Source organism: Chiloscyllium plagiosum, chromosome 7, assembly GCF_004010195.1.
Source record: "Chiloscyllium plagiosum isolate BGI_BamShark_2017 chromosome 7, ASM401019v2, whole genome shotgun sequence".
NCBI classification, from domain to species: domain Eukaryota; kingdom Metazoa; phylum Chordata; class Chondrichthyes; order Orectolobiformes; family Hemiscylliidae; genus Chiloscyllium; species Chiloscyllium plagiosum.
Genome location: NC_057716.1, coordinates 70,146,496 through 70,163,394, shown reverse-complemented (window position 1 = coordinate 70,163,394; position 16,899 = coordinate 70,146,496). Strand labels below are relative to the sequence as shown.

Genomic DNA, 16,899 nt, shown 5'->3' with positions numbered 1-16,899 from the left:
TTGCTGGAAAAGCACAGCAGGGGAAGAAGGGCTCATGCCCGAAACGCCGATTCCCCTGCTCCTTGGATGCTGCCTGACCTGCTACGCTTTTCCAGCAACACATTTTCAGCTCCGATCTCCAGCATCTGCAGTCCTCACTTTCTCCTGTCTATTCCTGACATATAGTTCCTTATTTTCCTTAAACAAAACATCAATTTCTCTAGTCATCCAGCATTCCCTCGACCTATCAGCCTTTCCTTTCACCCTAACAGGAAAAAAAACTCTCAGTGGACTCCTGTTATCACTTTTTTGAAGGCTTCCCATTTTCCAACCGTCCCTTAACTGGAGAACAACTGCCCTGATTAGCTATTGAAAATTCTTGCCGAATACGGTTAAAGTTAACCTTCCACCAATTTATGATTTCAACTTTTAGATCTGGTCTATCCTTTTCCATAACTACTTTAAAACTAATAGAATTATGGTTGCTGGCCCCAAAATGCTCCCCCATTGACACTTCAGTCACCTGCCCTGACTTATTTCCCAAAGGTAGGTCAAGTTTTGCACCTTCTCTAGTAGCTACATCCACATAGTGAATCACAAAGTTTTCTTGTACATACTTAACAAATTCCTCTCCATCCAAACCCTTAACACTATGGCAGTCCCAGTCTATGTTTGGAAAGTCAAAAATCCCAACCATAACCATCCTACTGTTGTTTCAGATAACTGAGATCTCCTTACAAATTTGTTTCTCAATTTCCCTCTGACTATTAGGGGGTCTGTAATACAATCCTAATAAGGTGATCATCCCTTTTTTATTCTCACTTCTACCCACATAACTTGCCTGCATATATTTTCGGGAATATCCTTCCTGAGTATAGCAGTGGCACTATCTCTTATCAAAACACACACTCCGCCTCCTGTCTTGCCCCCCTTTCTATCCTTCCTATAGCATTTGTATCCTGGAACATTAATCTGCTAGTCCTGTCCATTCCTCAATCATGTTTCTGTAATTGCTATGACATCCCAGTCCCATGTTCCCAACCATGCCCTGAGTTCATTTGCCTTCCCTGTTTGGCCTTTTGCATTGGAGTAAATGCAGTTATAGAGTCACAGAGTGATAGAGATATACAACATGGAAACAGACACTTCGGTCCAACCCGTCCATGCTGACCAGATATCCCAACCCAATCTAGTCCCACCTGCCAGCACGGGACTCCCATCCCTCCAAACCCTTCCTATTCATATACCCATCCAAATGCCTCTTAAATGTTGCAATTGTACCAGCCTCCACCACTTCCTCTGGCAGTTCATCTCATAATGTTCCACCCTCTGTGTGAAAATGTTGCCCTTTAGGTCTCTTTTATATCGTTCCCCTCTCACCCTAAACCTATGCCCTCTAGTTCTGGACTCCCCGACCCCAGGGAAAAGACTTTGCCTATTTACCCTCTCCATATCCCTCATAATTTTGTGAACCTCTATAAGGTCACCCCTCAGCCTTTGATGCTCCAGGGAAAACAGCCCCAGCCTATTCAGCCTCTCCCTATAGCTCAAATCCTCCAACCCTGGCAACATCCTTGTAAATCTTTGCTGAACCTGTTCAAGTTTCACAACATCCTTCTGATAGGAAGGAGACCAGAATTGCATGCAATATTCCAAAAGTGGCCAAACCAATGTTCTATACAGCCGCAACATGACCTCCCAACTCCTGTACTCAATACTCTGACCAATAAAGGAAAGCATACCAAACGCCTTCTTCACTATCCTATCTACCTGTGACTCCACTTTCAAGGAGCTATGAACCTGCACTCCAAGGTCTCTTTGTTCAGAAACATTCCCTAGGACCTCACCATTAAATGTATAAGTCCTGCTAAAATTTGCTTTCCCAAATGCAGCACCTAGCATTTATCTGAATTAAACTCCATCTGCCACTTCTCAGCCCATTGGCTCATCTGATCAAGATCCTGTTGTAATCTGAGGTAACCCTCTTTGCTGTCCATTACACCTCCAATTTTGGTGTCATCTGCAAATTTATTAACTCTACCTCTTATGCTCGCATCCAAATCATTTATGTAAATGACAAAAAGTAGAGGACCCAGCACCGATCCTTGTGGCACTCCACTGGTCACAGGCCTCCAGTCTGAAAAACAACCCTCCACCACCACCCTCTGTCTTCCACCTTTAAGCTAGTTCTCCCTGTATTCTGTGAGATCTAACCTTGCTAATCGGTCTCCAAAGGGGAACCGTGTCGAACGCCTTACTAAAGTCCATGTAGATCACATCTACCACTCTGCCCTCATCAATCCTCTTTGTTACTTACCCAAAAACTCAATCAAGTTTGTGAGACATGATTTCCCACACACAAAACCATGTTGACTATCCCTAATCAGTCCTTGCCCTTCCAAATACATGTGCATCCTGTCCCTCAGGATTCCTTCCAACAACTTGCCCAACACTGAGGTCAGGCTCACTGGTCTATAGTTCTCTGGCTTGTCCTTACCACCCTTCTTAAACAGGGGCACCACGTTAGCCACCCTCCAGTCTTCCAGCACCTCACCTGTGACTATCGATGATACAAATATCTCAGCAAGAGGCACTGCAATCAATTCTCTTGCTTCCCACAGAGCTCTAGGGTACACCTGATCAGGTCAGTTTTTTTTTTATCAGTCCTACCTTCTTCTCTGCTTTGATCCTTCCTGCCCCAATTGTTTGACGCGCTCCCTTTCCCAACTATACCAGTCTCAGAATGATCTCTTTCCTCACTATTTCCCTGGGTCTCACCCCTCCACCTTACTAGTTTAAATCCTCGCAAGCAGCTCTAGCAAATCTCCCTGTCAGTATAATAGTCCCCTTATAATTCAAGTGCAATTTGACCTTCTTGTACAGGTCACTTCTACCCCAAAAGAGATTCCAATAATCCAAAAATGTGGACCTTTCTCCCATGCATCAGCTCCTCAGCCACGCATTCACTGCTCTAACTTTCTAATCCTGCCCTCACTAGCTCGTAGCACCGGGAGTAATCTGGATACTACTCACCTTGAGGGCGTCCTTTTTAATGTCCTGCCTAGCTTTCTATATTCTCCCTTCCGAATCTCATCCCTTTCCCTTCCTATGTTGTTGGTTCCAATGTGTACAATCACCTCCCTTTTGGTTCAGCCAGCCATATCGTAAGCTTAAGTTTTACTCGGTTGCTTAATTGGTTTGTATTTCTGATAAAGGAACTCAATCATTTCGAATGCACCTATCAGCTTATCTTAACTGCAATGGAAGCTTTAAGAAACACAAATTACACTGAAATACAACAGAAATTTTCATGAATATAATAATGACTGTTCGACTCTGTATCATATACATACATACATGTATATCATCGATCATAACATCTGTTTCATCACCATAGCATTAAAAGGAAGCATTGCATAAAAATTGAATAAATTGAAACAATTTGTTAAGACTAAGTTTAACTTTCTCTAAATTAGTGTTTCGGAAGATAGTTAAATATAGTATTATTAAATGGCAAACAAATCCATTTGTAGAATATTTGACGCCAGGTTGCCATTCCAAATTTTATGCATGTATAGAATCTAGACACTTCCTACATGAAGCTTTACACTAATTTGTAGAGAGAAGACATGAACAAAACTACATTTGAGCAATTTTGTCTGTCAAAGTATAAATGTCTCCAGCAAAAGGAGAACACCTATGAGTAACCCTCTTGCTGTTTTATCTGTTTGTTGATAGATATTTTATTGTTATATATTTAACAATGTGAATCTGTCTACTGAAAGAAGTCTTCACTTTTCAGTCAAAAGATTAATACACAACCTTAAGGTCTGTGTTTGCACAGTGAGATGCATACAAAGGTGCCCGCTGACTCTTGAGTCCTGGATTTTCCAGTTAATAAATGAGTGGAAAATATTGTGAAGAAACCATCCATCCACTGCAAGAAGATGAAAGAAATGTTTAGCATGGAACCCTTGCTACATGGGTTAGTCAGGGGAAGAGAAATCTGGCAAACGAATGTAATACTATTAGACAGAGGAAAAAAGGAGCGGATGAAAATAAAAGTTAATAACAGATGCATTAACATCACCTAAGATATAAACTTAAAATTTATAGGAATTACCATCTTACTTTCAGGTAGTGGCTATTAAAACTCTTCAGGCAGCAAGTCTTACTGAAGTGAAAAACTCAATTTTCCAACTCACTGTTTCTTAACTAATTACTGACAGTATGTTAAGTCATCCAGCTGCATGTTAGTTGAAAACATATTTAATTAATACTTTGGGGTGTATTAAAATACATCTTGTATTAGATTTATATGGTGCACTGATTACACAAAAATATAGTATTGAATCTTATTTTAAGATTGTGCATGCACAATAATATTTCATGTACACAGTGCATTGGAAAGATAATTTCAAACATCTCCTCTGTATAAAGTTCTGTAGTTAACAAGAGAGGCCATAATTCTAATCAATGTTCATGGTACTTTTTGTGGCAGATTGATATGTGGTAATGTAATTGTTTGCCCTGATTATTTATTGGTATTCTTAAATACCCCCTGGCCCAGCGAGACTACCCCGTAATCAAGATGCAATTTGCAAGAACAGCTTGATTACCTAATTTCAAGTGATATAACTGTGGGTTGATTTATTTGTCAACTATGAAATGTTCCAGTGGAAAACATATATCCTTCGTTAGTTAGGTTTTTGTAACCTTAAATGTCAACATTAAGAAGTGCATCATTCAGAAGCTAGATTCTGATGCACTCTTTAAATAGATCAGTTTAGATCTCAAGTTCAGTTCCCTCCAAATCTATTGATATGGTCACCACTGGATAGCTTGGAGTATTTTTCGTTCAAGCAGAGAAGGCTGAGGGGGTACCAGAATGAGGTATGTAAATTATGAATGATATAGATAGGTTAGATAGTGAAAAACATTTCCCCTTACTGAAGGGTCCGTAACCAGCAAAAAATGTCTATCTCAGGCTTGAAAGCTGGGATTATCCTGACATACACTGTATTTCTTGGACAGTGTTCCAAATTGCAAACAACTCTTGTGAATTATAAAGGCTTCCTGACTTTGTTCATGCATGGTCTTGCTCCATTTTAAGGTCAGGCCGGTTCATTCCTGATTCCTATTGACTAGAAAAAAAAAGTCACTTTGTATAAATGCTATCAAGTATTTTAGAATTCTGCAGCATGAAGTGAGGCTGTTTAGCCCATCATGTTTGCACTAGTCATCAAGCACTATCTACATTAATCCCACTTTCCAGCACATAGCTTGTATCCATGCATATCATATGTATTTCATTGTGTTTATCTAAATATTTCTTTTAAAAAAGATGTGTTCCCACATCAACCACCCCTTCAGACAACAGGTCAGGCAGCACCCGGGGAGCAGGAAAAACGATGTTTCGGGCCTTCATTCCGGATGAAGGGCTTTTGCCCAAAATGTCAATTTTCCTGCTCCTGCCTGACCTGCTGTGCTTTTCCAGCACCATTCTAATCTAGACTTTGATTTCCAGAATCTGCAGTCCTCACTTTCACCCCTTCAGACAAACAGTTCCAGATATTCATAACTCTCTGGATGGAAATACTTTTCCTCAAATCCCCTTCTAAACGTTCTGCTCCCTCACCTGAAATCATTGCCCCTGACGCTGCATTAAGTAAAATGTTTCTCACTATCTACCCTATCTATGCCCCTCATAATTTAGACATCTCAATCTGGGGGTCACCCCACATCTCAAAGGAAAAATATTCCAACCTATTTAGCCTCTTTTCATAGCTAACACACTCCAACCCAGGCAGCATCCCGGTGAAGCTCCTCTGCACCCTCTCTAAAGCTGTCACATCCTTCCTACAGTGTGGTTAACCAAAATACATACAGTACTCCAGCTGTGCCTTAGCTAATACAGCTCCATTATAACCACCAGTTTTGTACTGACATCCTACCCTTCCTTGACCTCTTCATGTCTAACTGCCATTATGACACCAACTGCCTGAATCTCTCCACTTCCTCTCACCCACTCCAACCTCTCCTCTTCTGAACATGTAGCCCTCTGTTCCCTCCACTTCAACCCCAATATCACCATCAAACCAGCTGACAAGGGAAGCATGGTGATAGTTTGGCGCACCAACCTCTGAACCCACAAGCCAACTCGCTGATACCTCTTTCTATCATCACCTCAATCACAATCTGACCTCTCAACATAAAATCATCATCTCCAAGACCGTCCACAATCTCATCACATTGGGAGATCTCCCATCCACAGCCTCCAACCTCGTAGTTCTCCATCCCCAAACCTCCCATTTCTATCTTTGCCCTAAAATTCATAAACCTGACTGCCCCAGTCAGTCGATCGTCTCTGCCTGCTCTAGCCCCACTGAACCCACCTCCTCTGAGACTGATGAAACGTTCCCACCTGAAAGGTTGAGTCCCCTTCTCCTCTGCTGCTTGACCTGCTGTGGTTTTCCCAGCTCTACTCTTTATCCACTTGTACTCAATACATCAACTAATGAGGGCAAATATCTGGGAATGCAATAGCCTAGTGGTATTATCATTGAACTATTAAACCAGAGATCCAGGTAATGTTCTGGGGATCTGAGTTTGAATCCTGCCATGGCGCTTTGTGGAATTTGATTCTAATAGAAGTATGAAATTGAATCTAATGTTGACCATGAAATCTTTGTTGACTTTCAAGAAAAACTCATTTGGTTCACTAATGTTCTTTCAGGAAGGAAACTGCTATTATTAACTGTTCTAGCCTACATGTTACTCTAAACTCACAGCAATGTGGTTGACTCTGAACTACCTTTGGGCAACTACAGATAGGCAATAAATGCTGACCTAGGAAATAACACAGCTGGTCAGGCTGCATCCGAGAAGCAGGAGGGTCGATGTTTCAAGCAAAAGCTCTTCCTCAGGAATTGCTGATCAAGAGCTTATGCTCGAAACATCGACTCTCCTGCTCCTCGGATGCTGCCTGACTAGCTGTGCTTTTCCAGTGCCACACTTTTTGACTCTGATCTCCAGCATTTGCAGTCCTCACTTTCTCCTAATAAATGCTGACCTGGACAGTGATACCCATACCTCATGGGTTAATTTTTACGTAATGCATTTTTAACCACCTGATCCACTGGCCCTGCTGCCTTCAAGGAACTGTGGCCATGCACATTCAGATTCCTCTGTACATACTAAGACTCTACCATTTATTGTGTACTCGCTTGCCTTGTTAGTCCCCTTAAATGCTTCACATCCTGCTTTTCAGGATTAAATCGATTTGCCACTATTCAGTCCATTTGACCAACTCCTCTATATTGTGCTTTCATCCATTTACCACAGCACCAAATCTTTTCACCTGAGAAGTTACCGATCATCCTTCTACATTTATATAGATCATTTAATGTTCACTGCAAACAGATAGCGACCCAAATCTTCCAGTGTGTTACTGAACCTAGGTTTCCAGTCACAAAAGGAACATTGATCATTACCTTCTACCTCCTACCGCTAAGCCAATTTTGGATTCAACCCTAACCCTCAGCCTATGGTAAGTAAATTTGCAGAACACACCTAAGTTGGTGGTATAATGGACAGTGAAGAAGGTTATCTCAAAAATACAATGGGACCGTGATTAGATGGCTATCAAGATAAATGTCAGGTGCTACACTTTGAAACGATAAATCAGGGCTAGACTTACATAGTTAATGGTAAGGTCCTGGGAAGTGTTACAGAACAAAGAGATCTTGAAGTACAGGTTCATAATTCCTTGAAAGTGGAGTCATAGGTCGACAGGATAGTGAAGAAGATGTTTGGTATACTTGCCTTATTGCTCAGTGCATTGAGCATCTGAGTTGGTCATGTTGCGTCTGTATGGAACATTGGAATGCTGTGTTCAGTTCTGGTCTCCTTGCTATAGGAAGGATGTTGTGAAACTTGAATGTTTTGAGAATTTCGAGAATTACGAGAATGTTGTCAGGGTTGGAGGATTTGAGCTACAGGGAGAGGCTGAATAGGCTGTGACTGTTTTTCCCCATCGCCTTTGAAGGGGTGACCTTTTAGAGGTTTATAAAATCATGAGGGTGAATAGTCAAGCTCTTTATCCTGTGGTGAGGAAGTTCAAAACTAATGGGCATAGATTTAAGGTGAGAGGGTAAAGATTTAAAAGGGGCCGAAAGGGCAACCTTTTCATGTGTGTATGAAACAAACTGCCAGAGTTTGTGGAGGCTGGTACAATTACAATATTTAAAAGGCATCCCAATAGATATTTGAATTTGAAGAATTTAGAGGGGTATGGGCCAATTTCTGGCAAATGGGACTAGATTAATTTTGGATATCTGGTTGGCATGGGCAAGTTGACTGGAAGGGTCTGTTTCTGTGCTGTACATCTGTGTGACTCTAATTTGACAAATTGCCCTGGTTTTATCTTCTTGATCAATCTTCCATGCAGGACTTTGTCAAAAGCCTTACTACTCTTCCCTCGCCTACACACTTGGGCCATCATCTCTTTAAGGTAATACAAAACAAAAAGAGAGACCAAATGACTGAAGCCATGGAAACTGTGATAAATATAATGGAAAAAGTACTGCAGTAAATTTGATATTAAACTGAAAACAATTGTGAGCATGAAAAATATTGGCCAGTTTTCCCTTTCCTAAACCGATGTGATTGAACAGTTCACACCAGGACGCTCCACAAACCTTTCTTCTCCACCCAGATAACCTTTCTGCCTCAAACATCTCCAGCATCCCATCTCTATACAGAAATTGGAAAATGATAACTCCTGATAGAATATTATGTTATATGTTCTTACTACAAATCAAATGTCAGGGACTGTTTCTTAAACATATATTGGTCTCAGGTAGAAGAGTGTGGAACACAAAAAGAAGTGTGACGTTTGAAATAATAAGCCACAGGCTGCTTGGGATCACATTTTTGACCAAATAGGGATATAAGAAATAAAATAAAGTGCCATCCAAATTATTTTATCTCACCGGCATATAGGAAATGCATTCTGAATAGTATGATAATATAATGGTTTTAAGAGGTCTATTTTCTGTGTTTCTTCTTTGAAAAGAGATTTTGATTCATCTGTTCAGAGCTGTCTCTTCCAGGCCAAAAAAGTAAACTGCATGTGAGGCCCTGCTTTTTTTTAAGTTGGAACAATAGATGCTTCATGAATGGGTGGATTTAGGCTCCCTCAGAACTAGAGTTTTAGTTTAGCTTCCAGCAATTGTTGGGGTTTTGAACTTGGTTGTGGAAGCTGCCATACTTCTCTCTCCACCAGAAATTTCTCTTGGTGTTCTTTTCTCCTGGACTGAAAAAATATTGCGTGTGAGACAATCCATTTTACTGAATTTGTCTTTGCCAAGAATGTGTTTATAAGTTGCTACTATATTGGAAAAGTTGTTGTTTAATAGTTAGCTAATCTATTATTCTGTTAAGTTTTCACAACAGAGTTGAAGTTATACAAATTCTTCTTTCTTTTTTCTGTATAAGGTAAGAATAAGGTAAGAATAAATTGTGTTTTGTGTAAAGCCAAGTAGTGTAACTAATCAAATTACACTTGGAACAAAGCACCTTATACTTATCTTTGAAAAGATAAAAGTCAGGGTCTAGGCTCACTCATTGTTTGTGTTTGAAGGAGATTTGGACTGGTGCATAATAATAGTAAATAAAGTCTTATACAACATGAGGAAATCATGAGGATTGCTTTGTATGTGTGCCCCATTATTTAAAATACTTACACTAACCTGTGAATGACTGAAAGCTAAATCTTTAAGCGAATTGCACAGATGCCTTTAGTTCTTCTAGCATCCTTACAATAAATGTTAATCATTGGAAGCAAGAAAAGGATTTGATCAAAAAAAACCCCAGGCCACCATTTATATCCTTTGGAATAATTTTTGTTAAAAACGCAGATATAAATGTAATACATGTTTAGACAATTAGGTGAAACTCCATTTTCATTTTGCATAAATATTGTAGATGATAGAAAATATTATCCCAAATGAATACTTGAAGTTACGGGGAAAAAAATTAAAAATTACATACTGTTTACTTGGTCAGTTCTATATGTTATATATTATAGAAATGTAACTTATCACCATGATATTTGTTTTACTTCAGATGATACTTCAAAAACAGCAGATGCTCGACTATCCTTGGATGACTTGTTCAGAATAGAGTTCACTATACATGACCCAGAAGTGAAGTGGATCAAAGGTATGTACTAAAAGTAATTACTCATAAAATGTCCATTTTAAAGCAATTCACTAAACTGTTTTTTCAGTTGTTCAAATTTATGAAATATCCATTATCAGGTTGTAAGTTTGCTCACTGAGGTGGAAGGTTTGTTTTCAGACATTTTGTCACCATACTAGGTAAAATCATCAGTGACCCTATGGTAAAGCGCTGGTGTTGTGTCCTGCTTTCCATTTATGTGTCTTGGTTTCTTAAAGTGGGTGATACCAGTTAGAGTTTTTTTCTCACGGGATGGTAGATGGGGTCCAAATCAGTGGGTTTATTGATGAAGTTCCAGGTAAAATACCAGGCCTCTAGGAATTCTTGTGCGTGTCTCTGTTTGGTTTGTCTTATGATGAATGTGTTGTCCCAATCAAAGTTGTGTCCTTCCTCATCAGTATGTAAGGATAGTAGATATAGTAGGTCATGTCGTTTGGTGCTTAGTTGGTATTCATGTATCCTGGTGGCTATTTGTCTGCCTGTTTGTCAGATGTAATGTTTGTTACAGTTCTTGCAATTGTATTTTGTAAATGACATTAATTTTGCTGGTTGCTTGTACCAGGTCCTTCAGGTTCATTAGCCGCTGTTTAAGTGTGTTGGCAGGTTTGTGGGCTACTATGATGCCAAGGGACCTGAGTAGTCTGGATGTCATTTCAGAAATATCTTTGATGTAAGGTCATATGGTTAGAGTTTCTGGCCGCGTTGTCTCTGTTTGTTTAGCTTTGTTATTGGGAAATAGTCAGACTGTGTTTATTGGGTACTCGTTCTTCCTGAATACGCTGTATAGGTATTTTTCTTCGGCTGTTTATAGTTCCTGGGTGCTACAGTGTGTTGTGGCTCATTGCAATAATGTCTTGATGCCGCTTCATTTGTAGTTGTTGGGATGAATGCTTTTGTCATTAAGTATTTGGTCTGTGCACAGGAATTTCTTGAGGCCTGGCATTCTAATTAGAACTCCATCAATAAACACATCGATTTGGACCCCTTCTACCATCCTCTGAAAAAGAACCGGAAATGATGTCACCCACCTTAAGAAGCCAAGACACATGATTTGAAAGTGGGAAATAACACCAGCGCTTCACCAGTGGCTCACTGATGATGTTACCTTGTATGGTGACAAAATGTCTGATAACAAACCTTCGAGCTCAGTGAGCAAACTTACAACCCGAACCTCAACCTGAGCTCCAAATCTTCTCAAAAGCACGTACCCATTATCATTCATAAGATGTATTTAAGAACAGGCTATGAAAATGAATACATAAGGTTTGGTTTTGATCAGAATCAATTTCTCTGCTAATATTTAACTTTGTATGTACAGCTATTCAAAAGTACTACGTCAATGTATTTTTACATATGGACTCTATTGTTCACAACATGTTTGGAAGAAGAATGTTAGAATATTTTTTACATGCAGGAGACAGAGAGGTCTGCAGATGTTGGAGATCAAAGTTAAGAGTGTTGCTGGAAAAGCACAGCAGGTCAAACAGCATCTGAGGAGCAGGAAAATCGACATTTTGGGCTGGAGCCCTTCATCAGGAAGGGCTATCTTGTTGCAAAACAGGGAAAGAATTTATAATCAAGCTTGATGATCATATACGAGGAGAAAGTGAGGTCTGCAGATGCTGGAGATCAAAGTTGAAACTTTATTGCTGGAACAGCACAGCAGGTCAGGCTGCCTGACCTGCTGTGCTGTTCCAGCAATAAAGTTTCAACTGATGATCATATACCCATTGGCAATTATTACCTTTATTTTAATGTTTGTATTCTTGTTTCTAAATCATAAGTTGAGAGTTTAAATTCTATTTCAGAGATTTCAGCACATTATTATACCAACACCTTTAGCAAATGCTCCATTGTCAGCAGTTCTATATTTCAGTTAAGATGTTAAATGACACCCTATATACCTCTCAAATGAGCCTATAAGATGCTACAGTATATTTCATGGAACAACATGAGATTTCCCATTGGAAGATCTGAAGAAGGGTCTCTGGACTCAAAACATTAACTATGTTTTCTCTCCAGCCATGCTGCCAGACCTGCTGAGTTTCTCCAGAAATTTTTGTTTTTGTTTGTGTTAGATCTCTAGTATTCACAGTTCTTTGGTTTTTTTTGAGATTCCCCACGGAGACTCAAAGTGACATTTATTGCTCAATAAACATCGTCAAAACAGCCACCTAATCATTGCCGTTTCTAAATCCTTGCCGTTTGCAATGTGACAGCTATGCTTCCCTCCATAACCAAAGTGACTACAATCAGGAAGTATTTCATTGGCTGTGAAGAGCTTTAAAATGTCTGACGTTTCAAGAAAGTAATGTAAGTCTGGTATTAGAAAAAGCTCCATTTCATACACACATGATGTGCTGAGAAATTACAAAGAAGTTTGAAAGACTCACAGTGTGGTGTTTGGCTTTTGTAAGTAAAGAATGATAGGCAGACCTGAAAATTCTCTTTGATATGGCGGTAAAGGTCCCACTTAATACCAGTACAGTTTATCATCAGATACATGTGTTGTAATTGTATTTTCTCCAGTGTACATTGATAGCTGTCCTTCCAGCTGGCAATCCCATCTGATCAAGTGCACTTGACTGTTTTATATTTGTAAGCTTCTCCAAATTTTTAATCTGAGATAAGTGACAATTTAATGCAAACCATCTGTAATAGCCTATTGATTGCTTCTCATCCAAAACATTTCAGTTTAATGCTTGCAAAACCAGCCTTTACAGTAAGCTCATTGAATATTGTGAGCCCATTTTCGGCTCATCATCACGCTTCAATGGATAAAAAGATTTCTGTGAGCATGACAACATTGCGATGAGACCTACTTCTCGTTTGTCTTATAACTGCATTAACTTCAGCTCGAGACAATATGACTTTGTTCATGAGCTGGTCTACTGCACTAATGCCAAAACAATAGCTTTTCTTTCTGTTTGCTTTTCAATAACAGTTCCATAAATACCTGTAAGCTGCTTAAAGTTTATATCAAGACATTGATCTTTGTATTAAGAAACCTTCGCCAATTACTGGTGAACGTAATAGTTTAAAGCCTGAAATTATCCTGAGATTTTTTTCAAATTCAGCATTATGTGGGGGAATTGGAAGATTTATGGCAAGGTAACAAAGGCCAAATGACAGTCCTTTTGATATGGTGAAGAGTAAAGTATCTTTTGTAACTACAATGATCCCAGTATTAATGCTGTATTATAATAGCTTGGTCAGGGGTGCAGTATGTTCTGGAGCACACGTCTTCAGGACTGTTGTAAGAATGTTGTCAGGCATTTTGCAGTATCCAGCACCTTCAACCATTATTTGATAGTACATGGAGTAAATTGAATTGGTTGAAGATTAACATCAGTGATGCTGGGGGACTTCTGGAAGAGACCAAAATGGATCCTCCGCAGGACACTTCTAGTTGCAAAGTGTTATAAGTATTTCAGCCTTACCTTTTATGCTGAGGTGCTTAGCTCCCCAGTTGTTGAGTTGAAAGGTCAGGCAGCATCCGAGGAACAGAAGAGTTGACGTTTCAAGCATAAGTTCTGCTCCTTGGATACTGCCTGAATGGCTGTGCTTTTCCAGCACCATACTTTTCAACTCTGATCTCCAGCATCTGCAGTCCTCACTTCTCTTCCCGATTATTAAGGATAGGGATATTTGTGGAGCCATCAATAATAATGAATTGTTTAATTTTCCATCACCATTTATGACTGGAAATAGCTTAAATCTGATCCATCCATAATAGAATTATTTCGCTCTGTCACTTAATGTTTATGCAGTTTGGCAAGCAAGTGGTTCCATTTTAAGGTTTTTACCAAATTGATACCTCATCTTAGATATGACTTGTGCTGCCTCTGGCATGCCATCCTGCACTCTTTATTGAATTAGGGTTGATCACTTAGCTTGCTGTTAATTATAGAATGACAGATATGGTAAATTGTGTGGGAGTACAATTCTCCTGTAACTGATAGCACTCATAAGTTGTTGTGGACTAAGTATTGTGTTGTTCAAAGTATATCCAACATAACAGATTGTTAGTACTACACAATACATTGTAGGATATTCTCAATGTGAACACAAGACTTTGTACAATTTCTGTGTGGTAGTCACTCTTACCAGTACTGTCAAGGATAGATGCATCAGCAGCCAGCAGATTAGGAAGGATGAGATCAATTTTTTTTTTTATCTTGTTGGTTTCCTCACCATTTGATGTAGACCCAGTCTAGCAGCTATGTCCTTTAGCACACAACCAACTCATTCAGTTCTGGTGCTACTTGAGGCACTCTTGATGATGGACATTGAAGTTCTCCACCCAGAGTGACCTTGCCACTCTCAGTGCTTCCTCCAATTGATGTTCAACATGGAACAGTACTGATTCAACTGCAGGAGATTCCCTTTTCCATGCTTGACTGGATATCATGAGACTTCATGGGCATCACATTCAGTTTTCCAATCCTCTGGAAACCTTCCAAAATTCTGGAATATTTTGACCAATGCCTCCACTCTCTCTGAAGCCACTTCCATTAAAGCCCTTGGACGCAGGTCATCAGGTCCTGGTGATTAGTCTGCTTTTAATTCCATTATTTTGTCAAATAATTTTGTCAAACACCATTTCTGAAAAAGGGTCACTGAAAACAAAATGTTAACTCTGCTTTCCCTCCACAGATGCTGCCAGACCTGTTGAGTTTTTTCCAGCAATTTCTGTTTTTGTTTTTGATTTCCAGCATCTGCAGTTTTTTGGATTTTTTTTGTCAAATACTCTGTTCTTTGTGATAAATACTAATAAAATTTATTTCCTCCCATTAGTATATGGCTTATCTGTTATCCTCTACAGTGAAGACCAATATTGATTTAAAATATCTGCCATTTCACTGTCCCTATTACCAGTTCTCCAGTTTGTGTCAGCTGAGGGACCCACACTTACTTTAATAATTCTCTTTTTACATATCTGTAGAAGCTTTTTGCTTTTGCTAGCAAAACCAGCATTCATTACCCATCCCTAATTACCTTGAACTGCATGCTTTGGTCAGCTATTTTGAATGCCAGTTAAAAATGAATCACATTACTATGAGTTTGGAGTAACAGGAAGACTACAAGGATAGCACATTTCTGTACCTCACACCCCCAAGGGTATTTGTGAAACAGTTATTTTATGTGATAGTCACAGACAGTTGTCACAATCATCATAACTGAGACTAACTTTATATTCCAAATTTGTTAATTGAATTTAAATTGAACCAGCTGCCATGATGGAATTTGAACCATTATCCTGGGTGTCTAGATTATGAACCCAGTCACATTACTACAATGCTAGATATCTTCTAATCAACCTGTTTGTTGATGTTATTTGACTTGAACCTGGGCTTCCTGGCTCAGAGGTAGGGACACCACCACTGCCTCTCAAAAACCCCCAAAGTTATTAAGTGAACCACGTGAGACTTTACAACATGTTTAGGGTGAGAGGGGAAAGATATAAAAGAGACCTAAGGAGCAACTTTTTCACGCAGAGGGTAATACGTATATGGAATGAGCTGCCAGAGGATGTGGTGGAGGCTGGTACAATTGCAACATTTAACAGGCATTTGGATGGGTATATGAATAGGAAGGGTTTGGAGGGATAAAGGCCAGGTGCTGGCAGGTGGGACTAGGTTGGGTTGGGATGTCTGGTCGGTGTGGACGGGTTGGACCGAGGAGTCTGTTTTCATGCTGTGCATCTCTATGACTCTACATGGTTGCACAGTTGTCAGTTGATTGTTACTTTTGGATTTGCAATGGAGGGATTCAAACTTGGGTGTCTGGGTTACAAGTGCAGTGGCAATATCTTCACGCCATTGCTGCCACCTGATGCTTAAGACAGTGCTACTATTTACAGTTTATTCCTTCTTGTTGAAGCATCAAGAATGGACTTTAAAAAACTGATCATTAACCACAGAGTGTTTATTGTTTGTAATGTCATAACTTTACAAACGTTAAGTACATGATCTTTTTATTTATATAATATTTTAGTCAGTTATGTACAAGATTTAAAAGCAAGTGACCGATAAAGTTATTTAACATGAATCACCAAAGTTACACACAGAGTTCAATTTAACATTAATAAGTGATCAGTATTAATTGCGTCAATGATCAAAATCTGCAGTTTTTCTGAGAACAGTTCTTTAAACAGCTGAGTTAATAGCTGCCAGTGCAGTTTAATCATTGACTATCATTTGTATTAGTAACTACATTCTGACAAGCAGCTTAGCTGAGTAAACATCCCTCCTTCCTGGGGTGCAGTTATGATAACACAGTCAATAAACTCCTTTCAAAATACAGCCACCTGTATCAGTTAAACTCTTTGCACAAACCATGGTATTTGAACCAGCTTTACTTTCACTTTTTCACAACCTCCGATTAGTTGCAGGTAAGTGACCTTTCAGTTGAATTAATCAATCAGACTAAGACATGTACTTGTAGAGCTCATCCACTTCCTTATCAATCATCATTGATAGATGTGGAGATCTATGAATGTCATTGAGGTATTAAAGCATTTCTTTCCTCAAACAAGAAAACCCTTGTGAAAACTAATGTTGTTCAAGGTCAATTTGCTTGAAATTTGCATGTGCTTCACATGTACTGGGTTAGAGTTTTGACCATTTTCCATGTTGAATCAGCCTAATCATCTTTTCTTACTAAAAAATAAAATGA

The 16,899-nt window shown here is 39.3% G+C and overlaps 1 protein-coding gene across 1 annotated transcript in view; it reads left to right on the top strand.

Moving 5' to 3' along the window:
- LOC122551933 (inactive dipeptidyl peptidase 10-like) overlaps nt 1–16,899 on the top strand; it is a 1,705,342-nt gene that overhangs the window by 984,807 nt on the left and 703,636 nt on the right. Inside the window, exon 3 of the mRNA XM_043694504.1 lies at nt 10,108–10,203. Within this exon, the coding sequence (XP_043550439.1) occupies nt 10,108–10,203 (96 nt within the window). The remainder of the gene's footprint in view (nt 1–10,107; nt 10,204–16,899) is intronic.